The sequence below is a fragment of the Miniopterus schreibersii genome (genome assembly GCF_964146895.1).
Source record: "Miniopterus schreibersii genome assembly, chromosome: 5".
In the NCBI taxonomy this organism is placed as follows: domain Eukaryota; kingdom Metazoa; phylum Chordata; class Mammalia; order Chiroptera; family Miniopteridae; genus Miniopterus; species Miniopterus schreibersii.
The window spans coordinates 36,594,279-36,611,959 of NC_138106.1; the positions used below are offsets into that span (position 1 = coordinate 36,594,279).

General features: G+C 35.4%; 1 protein-coding gene across 3 annotated transcripts in view; it reads left to right on the plus strand.

Moving 5' to 3' along the window:
* VPS8 (VPS8 subunit of CORVET complex) overlaps window positions 1–17,681 on the plus strand; it is a 200,586-nt gene that overhangs the window by 84,061 nt on the left and 98,844 nt on the right. For all 3 annotated transcript variants that reach the window (XM_081138242.1, XM_081138241.1, XM_081138243.1), the window contains 5 exons: window positions 553–604; window positions 5,298–5,340; window positions 6,700–6,772; window positions 7,058–7,177; window positions 15,316–15,387. In XM_081138242.1, the coding sequence (XP_080994368.1) occupies window positions 553–604; window positions 5,298–5,340; window positions 6,700–6,772; window positions 7,058–7,177; window positions 15,316–15,387 (360 nt within the window). The remainder of the gene's footprint in view (window positions 1–552; window positions 605–5,297; window positions 5,341–6,699; window positions 6,773–7,057; window positions 7,178–15,315; window positions 15,388–17,681) is intronic.

Below are 17,681 nucleotides of genomic sequence, written 5' to 3' on the forward strand. Positions count from 1 at the left end.
ATAGGGCTTTTTAATGCTGATCTACAGCTGCATTTGCACTTTCCAGTGCTAAGAGTCAGTCTTCTCCCAAACAGAAAACTCCCTTCCAGGAAGGCCAGTTAGTTTTGCCATTTATCTTATATTTTCAGAGGCTCTGCTTAAATTTAGATAATGTTTCTTTCTGTGGCTGCTGATTGTTCAGATGATTTCAGTTTAAAGTAATTTTCATTACCATTTTGGTGGGTTATTAATCCCTTCACTTACTTACTGTTTTTTAAGAAAGCTAAGGATATCTTATATAAGAAATTATAATCTCAACAAAGACCTTCATCAAACTGATATTTATTAAATGGTTTCTTGTATGAGGAATATGACAATGATTGTTTCCCAGTGATCCTTCTAAAACAGCTCATATCCACATTAAAAGTTTTTATATTTAATCTCAATAGCATATGATTGTTCTAATTCAATCAGAGGAAGGTCATTAATAGCAAAAGATTCTTGATTATCTTTTTAAAAATATTCTTTTTGAAAAAATGATGGTGATTGTTTTCCTATTTCATTTTCATGCAGAAACTTTTCAAAGTCATTGCTCCTCCTCTGAATGCAGGAAAGACACTAACAGGTATTTTCTAAGCCTTAATTTTTTTCTTTTTTTTCTGTATTTTAAAATATTATTTAAATATTGTAAAATTCACCAATTTTATGTGTACAGCATAAATTTTGGTAATTGTATATAATCCTGTAACTACCACTATAATTAAATTATAGAAGGGACTATACACCTATACAGTTCCTTCACACCTAAAAGTTTCCTTTTGCCCCTTTGTGCTCTATCCTTTGCCAACAGTCCGACCTCCAGACAATCACTGATTTACTTTCTGTCACACATTTCATGTAAATGGATCCTACAATATGTAATCTTTGATGTTGTATTTCTTTCATTTAGCATAATGTTTGGAGATTCATCCATTTTGCACTTATTAATATTTCATCCCCTTTTACTGCTGAATAGTATATCATGAATTGGATATACCATCACTTGTTTATCTGTTTAGCAGTTGATGGACATTTGAGTTGCTTCCAGTTTGGAGCTGTTATAAGTAATGCGACAACATTTGTGATGAGTTTTGTTTTTAATTAAACTTTTTATTGTAAGGAAATTAGAGATTCACATACAGTTGTAAGAAATGACACAAGGGATCCTGTATACTCTTTACCGAGTTTCCTCAATGATATCATTTTGCAAAACTAAAGCACAGTATTACAACCAGATATTCACATAGATAAAGTCAAGATATAGAAGAGTTTCATCACCAGAGGTATCCCGTATGTTGCCCTGTCCCCCAGGGCTGATCTCTACCTATGAATAAATTTTCATGTGGGCATATGTATTCATTTTCTTGGACAACTCCCTGGGATTGGAATTGTTACTAGCGTTATTGGCAGTGCAGTTGGACCTCAGTTCTTGAGTTCGGCAAAGAAAGAATTCAGAGCCAAGAATTCACATTATAAGAGAAAGTTTATTTAGAATGTTACAGAGGTAGTAGAAGTGAGCCATCTGGGCTGCATAGGCTCAGGAAACAAGTTACAAAAGCAAAAGAAGAGCCCTTGGAGCTTAGGAGAGAGAAAGGCAAAGGTAATGTGCCTGCGGGGAAGAAGAGGGGGGGAAAGGAAAGGCCCAGGTGTGCTCCTGAGAGGGAGAGTGCGCACTGGGTCCTTTGTCTTGAGGGTTTTATGGGCTGGGAGTTTAAGGGAAGCATTAGGGGAGGGTCTCAATAGAATATTCATCATCTTTATGCTGATACACCAAAATGAGATTTATTGCCCTGACATAACAATAGAAAGTTGAAAAACTGAAAAGCAAAGAGAAAAAGATTGAGAAACAAAAGCAGATCAGAATATCTGAAACTATGGGGCAGCTACAAAAGGTGTGATGTATACATAATGGGAATATCAGAAAGAGAAAGAGGAGAAAAAGGAACAGAAGCAATATTTGAAGCAATAGTGACTGAGAATTTTCCCAAATTAATATCAGACACCAGACCGCAGATCCAGGAAGCTCAAAGGACACCAAGCAAGATAAACAGCATAAAAACAATATGTAGACATATCATATCCAAACTGAGAAAAAGAAAAAAGATCTTGAAAGAGGCCAGAGGAAAAGAGCACCTTTCCTATAGAGGAGCAAAAAGAGAATTACATCGTACTTCTCCTCAGGAACCATGCAAGCAAGAAAAGAATGGAGTAAATATTTAAGGTGTTGAGAGAAAAGGCCAATTTTTTACCCTGTGAAATTCTCCTTCAAAAGTGAAGGAGAAAGAAAGGCCTTCTCAGATAAAAACTGAGGGAACTGGTCAATAGAACTGTCTTGCAAGAAATGTTAAAAAAAGTTCTTTAGAAAGAAAGTAGTATAAGAATCTCAGATACAGGTAAGGAAGAGTATTAGAGAATGAATAAGTGAAAGTAAAATGAAAACTTTTATTATTTTTCTTATTAATTGATCTATCAGATAACAGTTTGTTCAGATTATTATCAACAATGTATTTGATTATGTGTGGCTTGTGTGTGCACATGTGTGCATGCTTATGTATAAATGAAATGAATGACAGCAAGGATACAGGTATGGGAGGGAGGAATAGGAGTATTTTGTTATTATAAGGTACTTATACTACCTGTGAACCTTATAGGAAGACTCAACAATGTCAAGATGTCATTTATTCCCAACTTGATCTATAAATTCAGTGTAATTCAATCAAAATCCCAGAATATTTTTTTTAGATATTGACAAGCTGATTCTGAAGTTTATATGGAGAGACAAAAGACCCTGAATACCTAAGTCAATACTGAGAGAGAAGAACAAAGTTGGAGAACTGACTTCAAGACTTACTATAAAGGTATAATAATCAAGACAGTGTGGTATTGGTGAATGAATAGAAAAATAGATCAGTGAAACAATAGAGAGTCCAGAAAGAGATTCTCATGAATATAGTCAACCGATCTTTGACAAAGAAGCAATAGCAAGACATTGGAACAAAGGTACTCTTTTCAACAAATAGGGCTGGAACAACTATACATCCACATGCAAAATAATGAATCTAGACACAGACCTTACAATTTTCATAAAAATTAGCTCAAAATGGATCATAGACCTAATGGTAAAATGCAAAAGTATGAAACATCTAGAAATAATAGGTAACATAGTTGACTGTGGCTACGGTGATGAATTTTTATATATAGCACCATCCAGGAAAGAAAGTTACCATCAAGGAAAGAAATAACTAATAAGTTGAACTTTGTTAAAATTAAAAACTTCTCCTCTGCAAAAGACAATGCCAAGAGACTGAGAAGACATTCCACAGATTGGAAGAAAACATTTGCAAAAGACTGTTATCCAAACTACAAAGAAATCTTAAATCTCAACAATAAGGAAATGAACAACCCAAGTAAAAAAATGAACAAAAGACCTGAACAGACACCTCACCAAAGAAGATATATAGATGGCAAGTAAGCATATGAAAAGATATTCAACATCATTTGGTAATTACAAGTTTAAACAACAGTGGGATACCAGGCCACACACTTACTAGAACAGCCAAAATCTGGGACACTGACAACACCAAATGATGACTAGGATGCAGCACAACAGGAACTCTCATTTATTGCTGGTGGGAATGCAAAATGGTATGGCCACTGTGGAAGACAGTTTGGTGATTTCTTACAAAACTAAACATATTCTTACCAGATGATCCAATAATTGCTCTCTTTGGTATTTACCCAAAGGAGTTGAAAACTTATGTCTGCACAAAATCTGCACACAGATGTTTATAGCAGCTTTGTTCATAATTACTAAAATTTGCAAGCAACCAAGATGTTCTTTAGTAGATGAATGGATGAATAAACTATAGTATATCCAGACAATGGAATATGATTCAGCACTAAAAAGAAATGAGCTATGAAGCCATGAAAAGACATGGAGGAAACGTATGCATATTACTAAGTGAAAGAAGACAATCTGAAAAGGCTACATACTGTATTATTCCAGTTATATGACATTGTGAAGAAGGCAAAACTATGGAAATAGTAAAAGGATCAGTGTTTGCTAAGGGTTAGTTGGGAGGGTGGGAGGGATGAGTAGGCAGAGCTCAGGATTTTTAGACAGTGAAGCTATTCTGTACGATACTATAATGGTGGATACATGTCATTATATATTTGTCAAAGCCTATGGAATGTAGACCACTAAGAGTGAACCCTAATATAAACTATAATTAGGTGATAATGATGCATCAGTATAGGTTCATTGATTATAAGAAACATACTACTCTGGTGTGGGATGTTGATAGTGCGGAGGGATTGTGTGTGGTGTGGGAATATGGATGGGGGCATATGGGAATCTCTATACCTTCCCCTCAATTTTGCTGTAAACCTAATTAAAACTTCTCTTAAAAATAAAGTTTATTAATATAAAAACATTTTGAACTGAAGCAGGATGTAATTATTCATTTAATTTTGAGCAATTCAAGTTTATTTACACTAATAGCAGGAGAGATTTGGAGTAATTGTAAAGGATTACTGATTAAATAAGAGATGTACACTTGTACTATGTCCAGTATTCATATATCAAAAATAGAAACTTCAGCTTGTCATTATTACCAACCACAAATTCCTATAATCTCACACCACAAGAGTTACTGATTACTTCACGCACTCTTGGTGCTCCTGCTCTATTCTGTTGCCCGTGACTCTTTGGCATAAAACTTGGCCTAATTATATTTCCATTTTCTTTTAACCAAGAAATAGGCTTATATTACCAGATGACAGAATCTTTCATTTTAGACCTAACTTAGAATACAAAGGGTCCTAAAGATCGTTTAGTCAGGTCTCTCAAACATTTGTGAACAATGGCCTTCTCAGCCCTAGAGCACTATAGGTGGTAAGAGTCCTATTACAAATGAGAAGACTTTATAGTTATACTTTAATATTAACTAATTGGTTATGATCTATGATTAGTCAACTCACTGCCTGCTCTACACCTTCACTGGTCCAAAGCTATTGGTTAAGCCAACAAAACATAGATCTCTACCCTCAGATCTATTTCTTCTACATGCACCCTTGAATGACTCATCAACTTTGAGTCTGTGAAAAGAATCTTATGGGAATTCTAAAAATAGTAAAGTGGTCTTATCTCAGTTTTCTGTTACTTGGGGATATACTTACTTTACCTTAAATGCCAAGTTTTATTTTTTGTTTCTACATAACAGTTACATTTCTGAAAAGGTTTTGAGAGAGAATTGCTGAAGATACTTTTTCTATTTTAGATGAGCAAGTCGTTATGGGCAACAAGCTCCTTGTATATATTAGGTAAGAGGTTTTTTATTTATCTCTGTTATACTCCTCCTATAATTCCTTCCTCCCCCCCCCCCCATAATCTTAGAGGTACTGTCGTCTCTTATCTATGTAGTGCTTTTTATTTTTCATTGTTCTTTCATGTATAGCAGTGCTTCTCAGCTATAGTTGAGTTTTTCACCCCATGCACTCCACCTCCACCGAGAATCATTTGGCAATGTCTAGAGACATTTTTGTTTGTCACAACTGGGGCTGGGGGAGAGATGCTACTGGCATCTAGTGGGTAGAGGCCAAGGATGCTGCTAAACGTTTTACGGTGTACAGGGTAATCCCCACAACAGGGAATTCTCTCTCTCAAAATACCAATAAGGCTGAGATTGAGAAACCACAATGTAGAATACTTTACTTTTACTAATGACAACATTGTGGGATGTGTGTTATCTATATTATATATCAGGGCAAGAGATTTAAATCATGAAAAAGTTAGTGACAGAGGTAAAACTGCTGCTGGAACAGAGTTCTTTGCAATAGGCTATGCAGACTCAGAATTGTGTCCTGACAGAACTTTTAGGTAGATAACTGGCTGCCAGGGTGGCAGGCAGGCTCCTATCTAGTGTCAGAGTCAAATTTGAGACCTATTTCATACTTTAAACTTCTTAGAATATGCTGGTACCCAGCTGTCTCTAATCTAACACTCAAAATTGATGACTAGTTTAAAGAGGTTTAAAATTCACACCCCCTCACACATCAAAAAAACAATCCAGAAAAAATGAGGGCATATGCAGAAGAAATTTTTGTAATTCAGCCTACAAGGCAAGTCATTAGCCATAGGGAAAGTCTGATTTGGAGGTAAAACTGTGCAGTTAATATCTCATAAGATTCTAACTCTCCCTGAAGGCTTATCTGATTACAGACATTTTCCAGAAATTTCTTAGCCTAGTTCATTCTCCATCTTTAATCACCATTCTCAGAGCCACTGGTTTAAAAGCTTCTGAGAAAATCAGGCTTCTAACAGGTAAATCATAGTTTAACGGCACCATTAGGTTTTTTGTAGATGCTGGGTATGTGACTTTTAGACAGTCTCTCATTCCTTCTTGACCCTTTATTGCAGCTTGGGTTTTTCTTAGAAAAATAGAAGAAATATGATTTAGTCACAGGTGTATTACTTCACCACCATCCCTGTCACCCACATTTTCTGAACTAGCTATCATCTTGATCTGGGTTTGAACTAGACCTGGGTTTGAACTTGACCTAACTGACAAAAGCTGAGCCTACTTAAAAATCAAACTAGTATCTTGCGTTTGAGAAGCAACATGTTACCTGGAAGTTAGTCCATCACAAATCACCAAATCTGTTCTCATTCTTTTCTTCTAGCTGTTGTCTAGCAGGTCGTGCCTATCCCCTTGGTGACATCCCGGAAGATCTTGTTCCTTTGGTTAAAAACCAGGTTGGTCCTATTTTCACAGTATTTTTACCATCTACACCTCTTGTTAAGGTGCACTAAAGACAGTTGTATTGAGGGTTACACGTGGGGCAGGAGCAGTCTATTAGCTCTAACAGGAGAGAGCCTGCACATCATCACTGAAGCCAATAATTATAACAGAAGTTCTAACGTAGTGGCACTTTAAAGTAAATTCAACCTGCCTTTATTTTACCCAAATGGGATTCAGTGCTTCAGCAAGATACTTTGTGAGGTGAGAAAATAATCAACTTTTTTTCCCCAACTTGGCAGGTTTTTGAATTTCTAATTCGCCTGCATTCAGCAGAAGCTTCCCCTGAGGAAGAAATCTATCCCTATGTTCGGACTTTGCTACATTTTGACACACGAGAATTTCTAAATGTATTGGCACTGGTAAGAGATAACATGATTTTAAAGTGTTTTAAAAGCCAGGGTGATATTTTTAATAGAAAGAAAGACAAATAATAATCCTTATGCAGGTACTATTTTTATGTCCTAGCAGTAAGTCAAGGTTTCAAATGTTTAATTTTGTTGTGTCACCCAATATTTTCTAGTTCTTTATCTCCCTTCCTTTCTTCCCCCTCTTCTTTCTCTCCTTTCCCCCTCCTCCTCTGCCTTTCTCTCTCTCTGTCTGTCTCATTCGCTCGTCTCTAACACATTCTTATCAAAAAGTTGAAGAAAGCAGGGTTAAATGTGGTGCATCTTTGATTTCATAAGTCATATTAGTTGGCATACTGAACATGGAAGATGGCTCTAAAGGACAGGTGGTAGTGATGATAGTTGAAATGGAGCATGGATGTTTCCTGCTGAAAAAAATATCTTTATCTTTATATATGTTTAATTAAAGATGGATCTGGGTGAGATAGGTTTTCTGTGAAAATGCCCCCCAGAGGAATAATTATATAAAATGTATCATATCTTCCCCACCCCCCAAGTAGTATTGTAGTTGTTTTTTGAAAGCTTTTGATCAAGCACAGACAGTGCTTACATTATAATGTTTAGTGAAGTATCAGGCTCACAAATGTATAAAACCCAAATATTGTATATGCACAATATTTGAAGAAAGATGGGAAGGAAGACACAAATATTGCATATGCACAATATTTGGAAATATAATACATTTAAATCTGTGAGATGGGGCAAATTTCTCTAATGAATATAAAGTATTTTTATAAAGGAATAATATAATAAACTGTTAAAATAAAAAAAGTAAGTGCCCATGAGGAGATCAACATTCCAATTATATCATACTTTGAATTAGTTTAATTTGAAAATCTTACTTCAGAAGTAGTAACTTTAATTGCATGGGAAGAAGGGAAAAGAAACTTAGGATTGGAAGTCAGACCTAGTTGGTTTAGGAAACCTTAGACATCCAGAAAGCACAAGGGAACTTGGTGTTTGGCATGTAGGGGGGAAAAAAAAGACAGGAAGTGTGGGGCAGGGGCTTCGGAAAGAATGGTAGAGAACAAAAAAGAATTTTACCTAATTTTCTTTTTTTTTTTTTTTAAATATATCTTTATTGATTTCAGAGAGAGGAAAGGAGAGGGAGAGAGAGAGAGAGAGAGAAACATCAATGATGAGAGAGTCATTGATCGGCTGCAGCCCGCAACCCGGGCATGTGCCCTGACCAGGAATCGAACCCCAATCGCCTGGATCCTAGGTCGACGCTCAACTGCTGAGCCACAGCCGACTGGGCTAATTTTCATTTTTAAATGAAAATTCCACTGACGATCCTTTGGAATTATTAGAATTATAATGTCCATGCTGAGCCTCAAAGGATAAGTAGAAGATAGTCAGGTTAGGGTTATGGGGAAATACTCTAGGCAGAAGGGTAGAATATGTGAAAGGGCCTGGAAACAAGACAGAGCAATATGTGTTTCAAAGAAGTGGGGGGAAAAAATCAGTATGGTCACATCTTTAAGTGTAAGGAAGCCTTAGAGACAGACAAATCCATAGAGATGGATAGAGACTCAATATTATTATTCATGGTAAGAAGTTTGGGCTTTGTACTAGAGTAGTAGATGGCCATCGAAGCCTTTTAAATAGAGGAATATCATGATTTGTAGTTCAGAGAAATTCCCTCTGTCCATTGTATGAAAAATGGATTAAAATAAGATAAAATTGGAAGCAAGAAGATCTGTTAGCAAATTTTTGTAGTAATCCAGATAGAATATAATGATGGCTTGACTTTGGCAGTGACAGTGGGGATACTAAGATGTGAAAGGATTTGGAAGATACTTTAGGAGGCAAATTGGCCTAACATTTAGGGCTCATTGTACACTTGGATGTGAAAAATAAGACAAATGGGGAATCATCAAAGATTCCCAGGTTTCTGACTGGGTGAACTGAAGGTATGGTGGCTTATTTGTGGATTCAGTAGGGGATCAGAAGAGAAACAAGTTTCTCAGGAGATGGGGTGGAACGAAAGGTAGATAATTAGTTCTCTTTTGACCATAAAGAATTTGAAATGCCTAAGAGACAAGTGGAGGTTTTTTCCCATGTGTGCATCCAGTGTTGGCTGCATCCCCATGTTCTAAAGCTGGAGAAATGGATAAGGCCTGGGCATTAAACCCTGGATTCATTGTCTATTATGTTTACCATAATTGATTTAATCATATGACCTTCATAATTCAGTTAATATAACTTAATAAAAAACATTTTCAGAGAGACAAAAAAGAATTTAGGTGAGATTTTCAAACCACATTTTCCCAGTTTTTTTAAATTTAAGGACATTTTTTTCAAGTAAGGTTTTTAAATTTAGCTTTCTTGAGGTATAATTTGTACAAAATATAATTCACCCATTTCCAAGAGAAGAACTTGACAAATGTATGCAGCCTCGTATCCACTATTACAGTCTAGGTATAGAACATTTCCATTACCCCCAAAAGGTCACTTACGCAGTTTGTAGTCAGTCCCAACCCCAGTCCATGACAACTACTGATCTGCTTTCTGACACTGTAGTTCTGCCTTTTCTAGAATATCATTTAAATAGAATCATACACTTTGTAGTTTTTTTGTCTAGCTTCCTTCACTTAAAATAATGCTTTTGAGATTTATTCATGTTGTTGCTTGTATCAATAGGTTTTTCCTTTTTATGGCTGTGTAATTTTCCATTTTATGGATATTCAGTCTTTTGATCCTTCACCAGTAGATCGTCCTTGGGGTTGTTTTCAGTTTTAGGGTATTATGAATAAAGCTATTATGAATATTTACATTTAGGCCTTTGTGAGGACATATATTTTTATTTCTCGTGAGTAAATACCAAAGAATGGTATTGCTAAGTCATTTATTAAGTATATTATTTTACTTCATAAGAAACTGACAGTTTTCTGAATCAGTTGTACATTCCTACCAGTAGTATATGGAAATTATTAGTTCTTTCATCTTCTCACCAACACTTGATATGCCCATCTTCAATGTCTTTTGAAGAGAAGAAGTTTTACATTTTGATCAAGTCTAATTTATCAGTTTTGTTTTATAATCATGCTTTTGGATTCATGTCAAAGAAATATTTGCCTAACTCAAGGTTGTAAAGATTTTATCTTATGTTTTCTTCTAGAAGTTTTATGATTTTAGGTTTTACGTTTAGATCTGTGATCCATTTCTAAGAAATTTTTGCATGTAGTACAAGGTTTAGATACAAGTTTTTTTTCTTTCTTTTTGCATATGGATATCGAACTCTTAGGGCATCATTTGATGAAAAGACTATTCTTTCTCTACTGAATTGTCTTTGTACTTAGAGATCTGTCATCTATGTATGTGTGGGGTCTACTTCTGAACTCTATGTCATTGATTTGTCTCTCTTAATTACAATACCACACTGTCTTAATTACTGTAGCTGTATAATGAGTACGGAAATCACGTTATGTTAGCACTCCCATGTTTTTGTTCTTTTTCAAAATTGCTTTGTCTTTTGCTTTTCAATATGAATTTTTAGAGTTATCTTGTTTTTCTATCTCTACAAACGCCTGCTGGGATTTTGATTAGGATTGTGTTCAATGTTTAGTCAATTTGAGGAGAATTGACATCTTAGCAATATTGAGTTTTCTGACCCATGAAAAGGTATATTGTTCCATTTATTTAGGTCTTTAATTTTTGTCAGCAATATTTTGTAGTTTTCAGAGTGATGAAGACGCAATGTAATGTTTCCTCTACTATTGTACAATTTAAAATTTTTGATAAATTAAAATAAAAATCACCTCCCTCTGATCTTGCTTTGCACACGGCTGTCAAGATAACTGACATCAACCAGATTTTTCTTAACTTTCCCAAGGACTTAAGTCTTTTTTCTAGAGGACCAGAATACATTTTTCCATATATTTAGAAACTAATAGTTTTACTCTAAGATATCACTTAGAATTGACTGTTCTGGTTCAGTTTTACCATACAAGGTTGGGCAAAAATAGGTTTATGGCTGTGGGTACTTGAAACCGTTTATTCTTGTATTATTATTTATTTATTATTGTATTATTTATTATTATTATTAACCTACTTTTGCCCACCCTTGTACATACTGTGGGCCCTTTTAGTATGTGAATTTGAGTCTTTATTTCAAGGAAGTTTTCTTGAATTATAGATTTAAATACTTTTTCTGCTTCATTACTCTATATTTCATCTTCAGAAACTCTATATATTTGAATAGTGTATCTTCTTTATCTTTTATAGTTATCAGCTTTTCTCTGATCTCTTTTATTTTCTTCTTTGTTTAAATTTCATTTTCATGTTTCATTTATCTTCTCTACTTCTCTTACTGTGCTTTTGATCATATCTGTTCTCTTTTGGGTAGCTTGTAATTGTCTTCATTTCTGAGATGAATTTGTCCTTTTATTGAGGTTTTTTTTTCCTTTCTTGATTTTAATTAGTTTCTATTTCATATCTTCCTACTCTTTGTTCAATTCTTTTTTGAATTCTTAAATTTCTGGTTCGTGATGTTCTTTCAGATCTGCAATTGTATGTTTAGACGTATTTAATATATGTCGGGATATTATAGTTTGCTTAATTTTATGGCCACTTTGTATTTTATTTCATTCTAGAGTGCCTTCATATGCTGTTTTTATTCCCATTTTTTGACAGTAATAGATGACCTTATTGGAGGGTGGGGGAAAATTACCTCCTGGCTTTCCTACTTCATGCATCTTCTTCATTTGCTACAGTTAAGTGTAATTTCTTAAATAGTATCTTTTGAGGGTAAGTGATCTTCTCAATATTTAACGTTATTTTGTTTTAGTGGATCCTTTATCTTGAGCCACTTCCTTCTTTACCATAAGCCTCCAAGGAATATTTCCCCCTTTCAAGGTACCTCCCTCTAGCCCAAATGCATGTCTTACTAAGACCTCTTATCCACACTTGCCAGTCCCCTTCCTTTGACCTTCCTATTAGCTTGTGGTCTGACCCACCAGGTCTTTGACCTGATCTCAGTATTTCCTCACCCAGAGTAGATTCTTTTTGCTATTATAGGTGTTCTGCTACCACCAAAACCTTGTCCCACCATCCTTTCTTCTACCCAACTTTGTCTTGACTTGTGTTTGGTCTTAAGGGCTTTAGAACCAACTCTGCTAATTTGGGATGTTTATTTTCTCAAGTCGATTTTATGTAAGTTGAAGTTTGTGGTATTGATTTTCCTTCTAGTTTTCCCATTAGGCTGGGTTGTGGGTGATTGATTGTTTTTGCTCTTTTTCTTTTTTTAAATCATCATACAGGGATCTTGTTGGAGGGTGTGTGAAGATATTAGGACAGGGTCCACAAACTTCAGCCTGTGGATCAAATCTAGCTCTGGTCTGTGAGAGCTAAGAATATATATATATATATATAAAGATATATTTATTGATTTCAGAGAGAGGAAGGGAGAGGAAGAGAGAGAGGTAGAAACATCAATGATGAGAGAGTCATTGATCTGTTGCAGCCCGCAACACGGGCGTGTGCCCTGACCGGGACTCGAACCCCGATCTCCTGGATCCTAGGTCGATGCTCAACTGCTGGGGCAAGAATATTCTTTACATTTTTAAGGGTTATAAAAACAGAAGAATATGTGATAGAGATTGTATGTAGTCTACAAAGCCTAGAGTATTTTCTCTCTGGCCCTTTACAGAAACTGTTTGTTTACCCCTTGATTAGGATTTAGCCACCTATCATTATCTTATAGAAACCCTATATATTTAAGGGACCACAAAAGAAGTTCTTATGACCAAATTCACAGATGACTTTGGACTTGAGTTTTAGGTCTTCCTTTGTGCTTCACAAACTCCGTTAGGATGTCTTTGCATATTAGTACTCTAACAAGTATTGTATAATTAGAAACATTTTTGTGGAATGATAATGTTTTAACAATGATGTGCCATTTTTGGTGGCAGCTGTTGACTACAGTCAAAATATGTCATTGTTGCCCAGCCAGGTGTGGCTCAGCGGTTAAGTATCAACCTAGGATCCAGGAGATTGCTGTTCGATTCCCGGTCAGGGCACATGCCCAGGTTGCAGGCTTGATCCCCAGTTGGGGGTGTGCAGGAGGCAGCCGATCAATGATGACTCTCTCATCATTGATGTTTCTATCTCTCTCTCCCTCTCCCTTTCTCTGAAATCAATAAAGATATATTTTAAATATATATATACACACATATATATTACATATATATGTGTGTATATATGTATATATAATGTATATATGTCATTGTGCCCTGGCCAGTATGGCTCAGTCGGTAGAGCATCGTCCCGTGTACCAAAAGGTAGCCTCTTCGAATTCCAGTCAGGTCACATGCCCAGGCTGGGGTTCAGTCCCCTCGTCCGGGTGTGTAGGAGGCAACCAATTGATGTCTCTCTCACATCGATGTTTCTCCCTCCTTCCTTCTTCCTTCCTTTCTCTCTAAAATCAATAAAAACATATAATTAAATTTTTAAAAAATATATGTTTATGTAGTATATCACCACTTAATTATATGTGCAGAAGTAAACTTTCAATATCTATTTCAAAGCAGTGAATACATTCTGCCAAAAGGAAAATGGATAAGGAAATTATTTTTTACTTCCTTTACTGCTGTAGTTTTATAATATATATATTTATTCTCCATGGTTTTGTGTTTTAGTTGAATAGCACTTATATTAGCAGACAGCAACTTCTGTTTGTATCTGCAGAGTCTCACTTTGGCAGGCAGGGGTGGGAGTATGGTATGTGAGTGTGTGCATGTTTGTTTTTCTCATAAACATAGGATAGACCCGAGAGGGTTTCTAGTCCATCTTTCTGTCTTTAGGTAGGATTTAACCCACTTGAACAGCATGATATTTTCTATTTTCTGTTTGAGCTTTACAGAATGAGAGTTCCTACAGTCTCCTTGATAACTTGATAATTTTAGCATTTCTCAAATAAGTGGCAGCAAAGTGGTCTAGCTGAGGAAATAGATTTTTTTTTTTAAGATTTTAGTTTTCTCTGTAATTAACTAGGCAAATCAGCAGTACTTTGTTTAAAGTGCTTATTGTGTGTCAGACAGGAGAAAGGAAGGAAGGGCATGCTAATAAGAGACCAGCATGAGCAAGGTACTTTGGGGAAGCTGGAGAAGTTCTGGGCCCATTTGAAGAACAGCAAGTATTCTGGTTTGAATGTAACTATGATGTAATCTTGAAAGTTCATGGCTGTGAAATTCCTTTTTTTTTTAAAAAGTCTATTGGCACAATATGGAGTCTATTTTCTTATTTCAGGAAAATAAGTAGAATATTATTGCTATGTGAATTTAAACATTTCAAGAGCCACATGTTCTAAGTGAAAACCATAGGAAAGCTCTTCAAGTCTCTCATCATTTTTATTATTCAATAAATAATTTTATTTAAACTTTTTGATATGAATACACTTAATTCCTTCATATATGTGTCCTCTAGGTACTAGGTATTTTCAGGATCAGGTGCTGTCATTTACTTTAGTGCATGTTCTCCTCAAATAACATTTGGCTCTACTTGAGCAGGGACATAAAATAAAAAGTGCTACACTTGACAGTGTTTTGAAAATATGATACCTATTCCTTGTGCATAGGCTTGAGTATTTTAACATTGCAGCAGTTTTGCCATAATAATTTTTTTCATAAATATCTACCTTTGAACATCATTTTTTCTTAGTTGTCATGACAGTTATTTTTCATGACAGTTGATAAAGTGTATTTCTAGATAGCAATAGCAGAGCAGTGGCTGAGAGTGCAGCGTTACTTCCTCCTCACAGCCTTGCTCAGGAGTTGCCTCTTGCCACAGTGTTCTTCCTTTTTCATTGCTGTAAACTTTGCCTTTCTTTCTCAGATCACTTTATCATTGTATGATGATCGCAATATTTTTATACTTTTTGTCTGCTTTAAAGTCTCAGAATACCATGAAATATTAAATGTTATATCTTTCTACTTAACTCACTACAAATACCTTCTTATTAAAGGCAGATAAGGAAAAACTTGATGAGGAATGATTACCTTATTTGAGAATTGACCTATTAATAAGAATTTAATATCCTGTTGCCTTCTAAAATTTTTAAATAATAATTATTTTTTAAAATTTCTCCCTCTTAGACTTTTGAAGATTTTAAAAATGACAAGCAAGCTGTAGAATATCAACAACGTATTGTGGATATATTGTTGAAAGTAAGTTTTTAAAGAATACTTGCCTTTCTATTCACTCTTTTATTAAGAAAATTGAATTGTTTTATAGCAAGTTCTAAAATAATCTTGTTTAATGAAGCAATATGTTGCAATCATTTAAAAATTTTATTATGATGTCTTTGCCTTCAAAGATGAACAAAATACTAATCATTCAAAAAATTTAATGTATCTTGGCTTTAGACTCTATACTAGGATACCTGGTAGTATTCTTGAGAATTGCATATTGTGATCATTGCTATGTTAGTATGATTACATGCAATAATAGAGACTGACTTCAGAGTGCTTTGAAAAAAAAATGTGAAGACTCTCCCTTTGTTTCATACCAACATCACTGTTTTGCTAAGGTAGTGCCATAGTTTTACCGTGGTACTGAGATGATAGGTAACACTTAAGAATGATTTGAGGCACACAGAGATGATCATCCCAGTCTAAATCTAACTAGATTAAGTCCAAAGCTATTTTGATATTCATGTCGTTGCTAACAAATGAATGCAGAGACAGATTGTTTTCCTTTCCATCTGTACAGCTTTAACCAGGCCAGTTTCTTCTTGTAATGGAAAGCCTAGATTTTTGTCCTGTTCATTTAGCTGTGAAATGGAGATTTATTTCTCATAGTGACTTTTAGATTATTTTGGACCAGAGAACAATATGAAAATGCTCTCTAGTTGTGCATAACATTAATACATTACATTTGTAATAGTTCTTTATAATTTCCAAAGCACGTTGATATACATTATGTCATTTGAGCTATTTATTGATCTTGTAAGATAGGCAGTGGTGAATATGAAACTAGGATTGCTAAACTCTCAATAATGCCACTTTGATCCAGGTGGCTAGTATAGAGAATTTTTACCTGGATTTCCAAAATACCTTCCTAAATGGTCTCTGTATGTAATCTTGTCTTCCTCTGATTTGTGATCTTGCCTTTCCTCTACCTAAAATTCTTCTATGGCTCCACATTGGATCAGTTGTAATTAAGTTCTGCTATGAGAGAAAAATTCAAATAACAACCATGTAATTTTGAAGGGAATTTACTTTTTCCATATAAGTGTGGAGGTAGGCAACCTGATCTAGTAGATTAGTTTTACAAACTCTCAGGGATGCAGGTTGTCTTTCTTACTGCTCTCATTTTTAGTACATGGTTTCTGCTTTTGGTCCAAAATGGCTGCTCGGGCTCCAGCCATCATCTTTGCATTCTAGCTAGCCAGAATGCAGAAGGAGATGAAGAACACAGTGTTCCCTCTCTTTAAGAAAATTTCTCAGAAGTTGTGTACTACAATTCTGCTTATATCATGTTGATCAGAACTTAGATATATGACCCCTTAGCTGCTAAGAGAAACTGAGAAATGTACTTTGTATTATGGGTGACCATGTATTTAGCTAAAAATAAGGAACTCCTTTACTAAGTTAGGAGGAAAGAACAGATGTTGGATCACAAGTACTAGTTACTGCCATAGCCATCTAAACTGTTTATGACATCCAAGACCTTTCTATGTTTTTGGTCCCTGACTACTACTCTGTAACTGCTTCCCTCTCCTACCTTTCCACACATATGTATACTCGACGTGTCTCCTCTTTCTGTCGTATCTTTTGCACCTCTTCCTCCTTCCCTTTTCATTGTCACTGCCTTAGTTCAGGACCCCTTTGTGTTTCCCCTGGACCCCCGCAGTCACTTGCAATTTGGCCTGCCTTCTATTTCTTCTGTTATTTTATCCTATACACTGCTGACAGGATAATTTTCCTAAGCACAGTACTGATCATGATCAACTCTCCTGGTTGAACACCTTTAGTAGCTCCCCAGTTTTCTATGGAATACATTCTAGATTTTTTAGAATGACATTTGAGGCCTAATCTTTTCTTTTGATCTAATTTAATTTCTCCTTGCTCCTCATGCATGCTACTACATTCTAATGGAACACAGTTTCTCCAAACAATCTCATATTTTACTGCGCTCCTGCTTTCACTCACATTGTTTTCTCTGATTGGATTGCACTCTCTCCTGACATTTTCCCCTGTCACAGATTCCACCTGGGCTTTAAAGCTTAGTTTAAAAGCTACTCTTCTCATTTCTTTTCAGTTCACTCTCTAACCACTTGAACTAAATTTCCCCCACTGTTATTCTGTAGTTATTTGTTCCTTTATAATAGTGCTGATAACACTGTGCCTTTTATTTAAGATTTATTTACCTGTCTCACCCATTTATAATTCCCTTTAAGGCATCTCCCATAGCATCTTTCACATAGGAGGTACTCAGGAGAGGAGAGCTTACTTAAAGC